General features: G+C 38.8%; 1 protein-coding gene across 3 annotated transcripts in view; it reads right to left on the bottom strand.

Annotated features, from left to right (window-relative positions):
• Positions 1-10,473, bottom strand: part of RAB28 (RAB28, member RAS oncogene family) — a 63,580-nt gene extending 53,107 nt beyond the window's left edge. For all 3 annotated transcript variants that reach the window (XR_014616098.1, XM_084204232.1, XM_084204231.1), the window contains exons 1-2: positions 10,248-10,473; positions 3,127-3,223 (exon numbers count right to left, since the gene is read on the bottom strand). Coding sequence is in view for 2 of the 3 variants with exons in the window: in XM_084204232.1 (XP_084060358.1) it covers positions 3,127-3,223; positions 10,248-10,325 (175 nt within the window). In the remaining variant the exon portion in view is untranslated. The remainder of the gene's footprint in view (positions 1-3,126; positions 3,224-10,247) is intronic.
• Between the last annotated feature and the right edge of the window lie 346 nt (positions 10,474-10,819).

Raw genomic sequence — 10,819 nt, forward strand, 5'->3', positions numbered from 1 at the left:
AACGGGGGAAAAAAAAGAAATAGGGAGGAAAAAAGATTGGGATGTTCATTTAAGGTAAACGCCTTCTTAATTAGGACCTCACTAACTATGACATTCACACTGATCATCTCCTGTGCAAAATCCTTCATTTTCCCTTTTTTACAGTTAGGGTCTGTAATATTTGCTCTGTGCCCAGATTGATGCTGGGGAAGAAAGAAGGATGTTAGGATTATTCTGACAAAAGGAAAAACTGCAGGCAATTTACCTAGCATGTATTTAATTAACAACTGAGTAGTACAAGAAGTTTTCTGCAAAAAGTTTGAAATCTTTTATTTTTTCAATTTAACAGGAACATAAAAACTAGAGACTTACAACAAAACAAAAAGAAACCGTGCATAATAAGACAGTTCTTAGAAAGAGTCTTAACACTCCAATAAAAATAAGGGCAGAATCCTATCAAAATAACATGTAATACACTCCCAAGGAACAAAAAACCCCCAGCACTTCTTTACTCTGTAGAAAATGCACACAATGCAAAGCTGAAACACGTGAGGCAGCACAGTGCAGGTGTGTACACTGCCTCTGGCATGGACTGAAGCCACTTGGCTGCTGCAGCAGTGACCCTGCAGGAGGACCCCTGGTGTACTGGTTAACCTTACTTGCATTGCTGCACAGCCAAGATGGAACTAAAAACACAAGTCTGAGCACTTTTTACACCAACAACTTTTAAAAAATCCTTTTAACAAGAGAATCCTGTTTTCTGAGCTGCACCCACAACCTCCCAAAAAGTATACAACTATGGCTCTTAAGAGTCTCTATCAGCAGACCCTCTGATTAACAGGTACACTATTTAAGCACTAAAATCTACACCATGGTTGCATCCAGATTATACAAGATTCTGCATCAAAAATATAATGGAACTGATTAGCACTTAAAAAAAAAAGTATATTGAACAAACTGTATGAAGTGAATTTGCCATGTTGAACACTAGACACATATGGAACAACACTGAACGCATTCAAAATTTATCCAAGTATTTCTGATATGTATTAGACTGTACTGTTTTACCATGCAGAATATTTACTATTTTCACTGCCAAACTGCATTAGTTACTAAGACAATTGGAGACAAATGCTACTTTTATCTTAAAAAATAATTTAAAATAAAACAAAAAATAAAACTAGAAAAACAGTACTTTATTTTATAAGTTATAATATATTTCAATGAAGCCCAATGCAAACTTCTGTGCAATTCTAGAAATCTGTAATTTTAACTTCTGGAATCTTTGCTTAAATTGAAAAAAAAAAAAAAAAACCAACTACTGAACCATAGCTGTTCATCAATTTCCTACTGAATAAAAGAAATTGAGTCCTTTTTCCTACTGATACACACGTAATTGCTGTGCAGTGGTATCAATTAACCTGTCAAGTAAACATAGCAGCTCTGCAAATCCAGAACTAATCAAGAAATTAGAAAAACCCACTTACTAAAGTAATGCTTCCCATTCCAGTATTTAGAAATGTTACCTCCTCACTGCCCACAACTAGTCCAGTTTACCTATGAAACAGAGAGCCATATATTCCTGAACACATATATAGGTATAGGCAAAACCAGAGTGACAACCTACAGAAAAATGTTTCTTCCTGACTATGAATACAAAAGCTACTGTTTTGAGGAAAACAGATGTACAGACTTTTTGGTGCTATTTTTACCTACATTATGATTTTATTACAAAATAAACTATGAGTGAATGAAATTCACACACAATATAAACCATGAACAAAAATGAATGAGGCAACAGTTGATAATTTTCCAAATTTTCTACTCAACAAGGATATTTAGAATCCCAGTAATGTACTAATAGTTTCTGTATGCTTAACAGCTGGAAAAAAAACTTGCAAAATACAAGTTCTCAGCATGCACACTGCATGATTTGTGTACACATTCCACTTGCAAGTACTGCTGTTAAGTATTATACACACTGGTATTTTTAGAGGCATGAGCAGGACAATAAAAAAATTATTCTGTTGATTTTATGGAGAAATAAGCACTGGCATTTGGTACTTTATCATTCACCAGATACTAAAAAGGAACAGCAAAATGGCCAACAAAAATAGTGAAAAGAGGGATGGTCTGAAAAGATTATTCTGTTTCACTTAAGAAAATATATAAACATAATAAAGAAATTATTTGCAATATAATTTTTTAAAAAAGAAGTTCAAGAACTGTATACATTTTCTTTTAACTTCAGGTTTCAGAAAAAATGCTTACTTTCTAGGTTTGCTTCCCTCCTCACCCTTCACAAGGAGAAGACAGAACTACAGAACTTGCATCAACTTGATCAAATCTCACTACAGTTTTTAATAATTACACTAACTTTTTCTAACTTCTGATTTCTGAATCCAGACGTAAATGTTTTTAATTAAATACTACTTAGAACACGAGCACACACAAATCAGTGAAAAGACTTATTTTAAACCCCAATTGTTCAGAGACAACCAGTAATTATTCTTTTTTAATTATTTCTTTGCATTTCCATGCAGTGTGCTGCAACTGCCATCTAAATAGCTTCTTTGCCGTCGCGAAGTGAAACATCTTGAATGCTCAAACTGTATTTTTATGAGTGCCAAGGGACCCTAAATTTTAGTGGTCTATTAAATGCCAGCAATTTTATGCTGCCTTGCATAAAACAGCATTCACATATTAGAGCACTGCGAGTCCATAGCTGCATTATGCATCTCCCACACAACTCAAATATGAGTTGTGTATTTCATTTAAAACTATATATATTTCTTTCAAAACACATATACTTTTCCAATTAATATGTTTAAAGCTCCATTTCATTGTTGTGTGCTACACGATCCACATGGAAAGTGAGTGCACTCAAGCAGGGATTATAAAATTCCTCAATATAGATAGCATTCCTTTTATTTGAATTCAATGTTTTACTTAGAGATGTAAGTTGCAAATGCATAACTCTATGACACCTGGCAAGAAAGTACAAACAAAATATTCTCCAAACAACCTAATTTACTTTGCCATAAAAATCACTGCACTAAGCTTATATAGCACACATTAGTCTGAAGAATCTGTTTCTGCAAGTCCTGCTGCCACCCAGCCTTTCAGTGCTAGTTTTTATGCTCTTACCTGGCAATAATATCCTTTTCAAGAAGAAGTCCAGTCCTAAGGTTTGTTTGTACTGTTTTCCAAACGTTTCTTGAGCAAAACGGGTAGCTAAGGACGTCTAAAACAGAACAGTATCAAATTAAGTTGTCATTTTTAACAGCAACAAACTTTATGTTAACCCAGAAGTATGAAATACAGTTAAGCACTTTTTAAATCAATGAATGCCAACAGTGTTCATGGATTTGGATTGACAAGCACTCCAGTCAGTTTCAACATAATAACAGGAGGTGGCAAAGGCTACTAATTTATGCAAAAAGAAGCAAGGTGCATTTTTGCATTGATTTCAAAAATGCCCTAACAGTCCCATTACAAAATACTGTGCAGATTTGAAGGAGGTATCATTAGTATGCTTAAACTGACACAAATCTAGGTGACACCATCTGTATCTGAAGATCATAGTATTTTTAAAAAGCATTCATTTCAAAAACAAGGGTCCTCCCCTGGTAAGGAACACCATGATCCCAGACCAAGTTTCTGGGAGAGAATAGAGATCTGCACAGTGCAGAATCCTGCAGAGGGCTCCTAATTGTGGGAAGATTTCTGCTACTGTACATCAGCTTCGGGATCAGGAATTACAGGAACTCTAAAATGGGAAGAGTCCTTTCATGCAAACAGAAAAAGAAGTTAAACTCATATTAAGAATGCACATTTATAGAATCATTCCTTTCAGCAGAAATTTGAAAATTTATTTCTTCAATTGGTATTCTGTGGATTTATGAAAGCAAACCAATACACTGCTGACCTAATAATAAGTTTTTACTATATACAGCTGAAAGGATACACAACTAACCTGGGCAAACTACTGAAGCAAGGCACTTACATTCTGTCAGCAGCAATTTAGTGTCTCCATTCAAGACAAAAAAAAAGAGGTAGGGGTAGAATGGGAAGGAACTAAAGAAAGAAGACCCACAAAAAAAGTAAAGGAGAAAATAGTGGTACAATCATAAATAATTCAGATGTTTGTATTGTGAAAAAAATACTAAATAATAAAAATTATAAAATACAACTAACATCAAATTAGTGTACACTTAAAAATCTCATTGACATGACTTGTGTAAATAAAAATACAAATTAACTACAGAAAAAAATAATCTAAATATTTATTTACCTATATAGAGGAGGAAAAATACTAGGAAGCTCACAAAACCCTTACACTGTCTGAGAAAACTCAAAAGAGACCAGAAGGATTTTTTCTTGCAAGTTTTCCATTTATCAAGACGTGAAGAGATAAGTCACACCAATTGTTATCGGAAATTGCTGTTAAGAGCACATTTAGTCAAAAATGCAACAGCAAAATAATGCCAACAGTTCTGAAATATGAAAATAGGCAATGTCCATGAATAGGAGGCTTTAATGAAGATCTAAATTAGGCTAATGCAAAATGTACACAGGAAAAAAAACACCTTTTTTTTTGCATTAGAACATAATCACCACAGCTCCAGCATTAACACTGTAGTATGAATAGGCAAACATTTATTCAACTATTAGATTTCCTATTAAGCAAATAAAACAAGATTTATTGTTTTCATGTTTCTATATCATTTATATTCCTATCACTGACATATATATAATGAATGATATCTTCATATCAGAATATATGTTTAGGAAACAATTCAATAAGTCAGTGTTAGCCTAATGCAACATTTTCATTTACTTCACTGAACTCAAGTCCCAGGAGGATTAAAAATAAAAAAAACAAATGGGGAAAAAAGCAAGTAAACTAGAAATAGCATGAGTACACTTATATATTTATATCCCTGTGGAATGGGGGAAGACCACAGAGAATGAATCGTGAGAAGATTCTTCTGCCTTCAGCTATGTGACAGTAATACTAACAACACACACAAAATAAAATTAAGTACAGATTCAGACTACGGTATTGAAAGAGTCAGTAGAACTGATTCATTTAATCCCAACAGTTAGCATGTCAAGATTACAATGACATCTTTAATTTGTCATAACCTTAAAGATGTAGATTAGAATAAGACAACTGCAGGAATACACCATTTAGTCTTCTTGAAATTTTCCTTTTTGGAAAAGTAACAGTGCCTAGAGCACAGATTCAAGTAGCATCTGACTATATCATAGTATTCTGTATTCGCCAACACACTAATTTAGATCCTCATTAAATAAGCAACCACTCCCTTCTTGTTTTAAAGGCTCAGTAAATATTAGCATATCCTCAGGGACACACAATATTCCCTGAGGACTTCTAGAGCTGTTAGCAAAAAGAAACAACACACATTCAATTAAGAGCCAACCTAAAAGAACAGCAAGTAACCAACACATTGCAAAGTCCTCTTAAACAATTTTTCTCCACTGTGCTCTTGAATGCAAAGGAATTTATAGCACAAAATCATTGACTAACTCCTTCTTAAATTTTTTCCTAATAAATGTTAGAGCTCAAGGAAGGTGTTGGATTACCAGTCTAGGGTCCTCTATTTATTCACAAAATAAGCATTTATCCACAAAATGCTAAGAGCAACAGTTCAAACTTCTTTACAACAATAAACAAAGAAGTTATGTCAATGCATATTCAAGTGCCTCTACAATGCAAATACTCCCTTGAAATCCCAGAAGTGTTCGCTGCTGTGCTTGCCAGAAAAGATTTTGCTCAACAGTTTTACCTGAGGATATGCTGAATACAATCTATATAAGAATTAATGAACGTTAAAAAATGGTGCAGTAGAACTGTAGTTGTAAAAATAAATAAGTACTCAGCGACCACTTTTTAGAAAGGTTGAATTCCACACAATTCCACCCCTTAATGTCAGGGTCAGAAAACAGTACAATAGTATGAAGGTCTTTGTTCCTTTGCAGCTCTATTAAGAGAAACTGGCCACCAGCTTGCATAGCAGAATTTCCAGCAAAAATTCCATCAGTTTGGAAGGTTCACACACCTGCCTTAAATACTTCAAAGTGAATGTCAACATCCTATTCTAAATATCAATACTCTATTGAAGGCTGGGGTAAAAAACCCCTGTTAAAAACAAGAAAATACCTTTGGGCTCTAATATACAGCAACCAGGATAGCAGTAAAAGAAAAAAAAAAAAGTACAGTATTCTAAGTTCAAATACAATAGGATATTTGGGAAGGGTATTTTGAAAGAAGCAAAGATGCCATTTAACCTTACATAAAAGGCATGACAGTTCCTTGCTTCTATTTTTCAATGTCAACAATTCAGTATAAACTGAATTTGACATGCTGTTCCTGAAGACCTACATAATGAGTAAAGAGGAAAAAAAGCAAACAATATCTATGAAATAAACTAAAAAGTAATTAAATTGAAAGTCAAATGGAACAAGCAATGGTAGCCAGCTCTGATAATGACTACTCATCAGGGCAACCAGAAACTTGTAGGGAAAACCCCACCAATGACAACTCTTTGAGTAAAGTCCTATAGAATTAAGTTTTGAGAAAGCAGTGCCAAAGTGTAGTATCATAGCTGTAAGAAAGAAAACTAAACCCAAAATTCAACTAGATGCAAGCACATAGTTCTGAAGCCATGAATTCCCATTCAGACACAAACTTTAGCCACAAAAACTATTTTCCAAAAACCACATGTATCTATCCTTTCTCTCACTCCCTTCTAGAACATCAATGCCATTATCCAAGCACAGGTACACTAATCCATCAGTCATATCCTATCTTATTGGCAAGAATTTTAGGACAAACAAAACTAAAACCAACACTAGGATAAATAATGAAATGCTTTAACTACCATAAAAACACATAACTGTCCAAGCTAATGTCCTCCCATTCCACGGCCAACTACTGATGCAACTTTCTTCACTGAAAAAGAGAAAATTATCATCACTTCTTGACATTTGATGCAGCTGGGCCAATCTGCACAGCACACTTCATTCAGTTCTCCATTTGCAAGACTCAACAGTGACAGCACTATTTTTGTCACCAGCTATGAAGTTTTTGCGCCCAAGTGTAACAAGACAATTCAGAATTGGCACAATGCTTAAAAATCTGCCATCCTAAAAAATCCTAAAGCAAGCAGGACACTACTTTTTTTTTAGCTCCTGCAACTCCCATACCAGCTGGAGCATTCATTATTTCATTTTCATCATCCATTGCTACCAGAAGGAAAAGATAGGATGTTTCTGCTACCATACTCTAATTTCAGCTACAACAGATAGCAAATAAACAGAACCTCAGTACACCTATTTTTCAGGACCTTCCTTCCCATTAACAGCTCTGAGATTTATTTCCAGAGGCCCAAAACCTTTTTCAACATTAGCAAATAATAAAATTCTATCTCAAATCAGCATCCTTGTATATTTAAGTAGAAGTACAAAAAGAGTAGAAATATCTGGATCATAACAACTTTTTTTTTCAATCCATACTGGTAATATTGGTTTATTTTAATGGAAAATCATTTTGGCCCAGGAAGAGTAGGTTGATTTAAAACCTAGACATGTAAGGCTGCTGCGTGTATACATGCCCTTCCTATATTCAGAATCAAAGAGCCAACTGCTATTAATAATTGCTGGATTTTTTCATCTCACATTGCTCCCACTTCTGATTGCTCTTTAGATTGTTTTCCTAGTTTGTTTAGTTCATTAAAATAATCCTCTATTATCTTCTGACTAACCAGTCTTGGTTCCTTAATTTTGTTTTTCCACAATTCACCATTGCCTTACCATCTCTATTTTACCCTAAGAGTTTTACAGATTCTACTCTGGCTCACTTCTCTTATGCCTTCTTCCACTTTTACTCTCCTCTACTTGTGTTTGCTCCATCAGCACTTATTGCTATCCTGAAAATTCTAAGTATCCAGTTATCAATTCAACCACCTCAAACAAATAAATAGAAGCACAGCATGCCTCCCTTGCCTCATGGATAGAGCAATTCCTAGCTAGTGAAAGTACAAATGTTACCTTTAGCTTAAACTGACACTGATTTGTTTTTAAACTGCAACCAATCCCTGCACAGAATCTGAGTCACATTGCTTGTAGGCAAGGGTGAGGAAAACACAAAGTTTCCACCTGACCCACAACAACAATATTCTTGTTGTTGTTTTTTTTGGAAAAGAGGGTGCAAAAGAAGCCAAATGTGAACACCTCACGCTAAATACAAGATACAGCATTTCAGATACATCCCATCATTTTCTACACACCTCCTGTCTCGCGATCCCAGAGTGACAGGAAGAGAAAAACCACCACCTTGCACAGTAAAAGAGACGTAAGTATGCATGTGTGTAAAGACCAGCTGTGAACCAGATGTGAGAGCCAGGCAATTCAGAGTTGAAAACACATAGACATACACAAGTTTCAACAAGTAAGCAGAACGAGTAGACAACAAAAGAGAGGAACCTCAACAATTTAGTCTTCTGAGGTTAAAAATAATACTAGGTACATTTCATTCTTCCATTCCATGACCCAATTGCTTCTTTATTTTTACAAGACCTTACAATAAATATGTGAATGCTGCCAGACCATTGGGATGGTGGGAAGGAGCCTCTATTACAGCATCATCTAGGGGGGACGGGAGGAAAAGCAGCCCACCAGAGTACTGCTGCTGCTTGTGCCCAAGAACCTGCAACGGGAGCATGAGGTTCCTAGAGTCAGCAGGAGATGCAGTGAGTGGCAGCTCCTGTGAGAGAGGTAGGAACTAACAGGAATATACATCAAAACTCAAGAATGCTTGAAAATCCTTGCTTGGCGAGAGTTCTTCCACAAGCTGCTCAACAGCAGTAGTGAAAGGATTCTTCAGTTTGAATGGAAAACTCCTGGGAAATGCTACCCGTGAAGCAGCACTTCAGCTGTCAATGCTGTGCATTTATTATGCTCTCATCACACAGCTGGTTGGAATTGTCCATCTACTGACTCAGATGAACACAATACCACTTCAGACTGGGTTTAGAATCACTGGAGACAAAAAAAATATTTTGTTTCTTTACAGAGCTCTGAATAAGTAAGCGAGCAAAACCACATGTACTTTCACTTAGAGCTTATTCCTATTAATATAAGGCAGTGCATTTAAACCAGCTCTACGAACATTTCCACTTTTCATATGAACTGTGAAGCATGCAGAATTTCTTCTCCTCGTAGTTTCAAAAGTTAAGGACAGAGGAAAAAACCGCATACTTCAATCATACAATAAATTTACTATTTTCAGGTGTATCTCACAAAATTATTCAGGCTACATATGACAATAGCTACCTATTCAAGTGCAGAGTTAAGATCAGTGACTATTTTAAATGGTTAAGAAAGCAGCCTTTCTTTTGCCTTCTTTGGTCTCTCCTTGTCAAAATTTCCTTTTTTACAAAGAGGAATTTTTTTTATTACTATTTGATTGTTTTGGTTATTGTTGATAAATAAACTTTTATAAACAGGATTTCATTATGGTGATTACAGATAGGGGAAAAAAACCCAAAAACATAAAAAGTTAGAAACGAAAACTAAATAGACCCAGCAGTGCCTTTCCAAACTCGGGAACAGAGCTCCACTAGATGCAAACTGTTCCGTCCAGCTCGAGACGTCGGTAGCACTGCAGCCAAAACGAAGGGCACCTGCAGACCCAGCTAAGCGACCTTCCCTGCTCGTCCCTTTGGAGGGGAGCCGCGAACCCCCACGGCCGGCCCCGACCCCAGCCCCGCACGCCCGGGGCACTGCAGCCACCGAGAAGGGCTCTGGGCTGTCCCAGCGGCTCCAGCCGAGCAACTCCTGCCTCCAGCGCGGGATGGACAGCGCACCGGACCACGGGAAACTCCGTCAGCGCAACACGAACTACGTTATTCGCCGCTCCTTTGCTCACGGCTCAAGAAAATTGGATTACAGTCGTGTACGTCTTTTAGTTGACGATACCTCCTCGGGGGCGGAAGGCCCGCCAGAGGTTTCGGCTGCCGGGCACGGCGCGGATACCGGGGGGAAGAGCTCGCGTCTCCCGTGCCTGGAGGGCCTGGAGCCGAGGCGGAGCAGCCAGCCAGCGGCTGCGCGACAGACTGGAAGCTGCCGCGGGCTGCTACCTCCTCAGCAGCAAAGCCAGGAGCAGCGTGAGGGGGAAGGCCGCGAAGGGGCTCGGGGCACCGCAGCGAGGGAGAGGAGCTGCCGGCGGGGCCGGCACTGACCTTGCCAGTGGTGCCGTCCCCCAGCACCACCAGCTTGAGCTGGCGGTCCGGACTCTCCTCCTCCTCCGAGTCCGACATAATCTCTACGGCCCCGGCGAGAAAGAAGAGGCTGAGAGCAGCCGGGAGGAGCCGGGTGCAGGAGCGAGGACGGGACAGAGAGAAGAGCGAGCGCCGCGCTCACGAAACCGGCAGTAACGGTGGAGCCGCCACCGCCATCTTCCTTCGGCGCGCCCTCCGTCGCTATGGTCCGCGCGGGGCGAAACCAACGACAGGGCTGAGGAAAGGGGGGGAAGCGGTAAATTGAGGGCGGGAGCTACAGCAACAAGTCCAGCTGCTGTTACCCACTTCTCCCCCCACAGGGTCGGGAGATGGTTCAGCCCGGCTGTCGGCCGCACGCCCCGGTGGCTCGGGCCCCGCAGTGACGCCCTGCGCGGTAACCAAGCAACGCGGGGCGGGGCGGGGGCGGGGCTACGCCCCGGCCGCCCGTGCTGAGACACGGGGCCGTTCCGTGTGGGGCTGACCGGGCCGGCGGAGGTTTGCTATGGCAACTACATATGGCTACTAAATAGACA

This window comes from Fringilla coelebs, assembly GCF_963513975.1.
Source record: "Fringilla coelebs genome assembly, chromosome: 4".
Taxonomy (NCBI): Eukaryota; Metazoa; Chordata; class Aves; order Passeriformes; family Fringillidae; genus Fringilla; species Fringilla coelebs.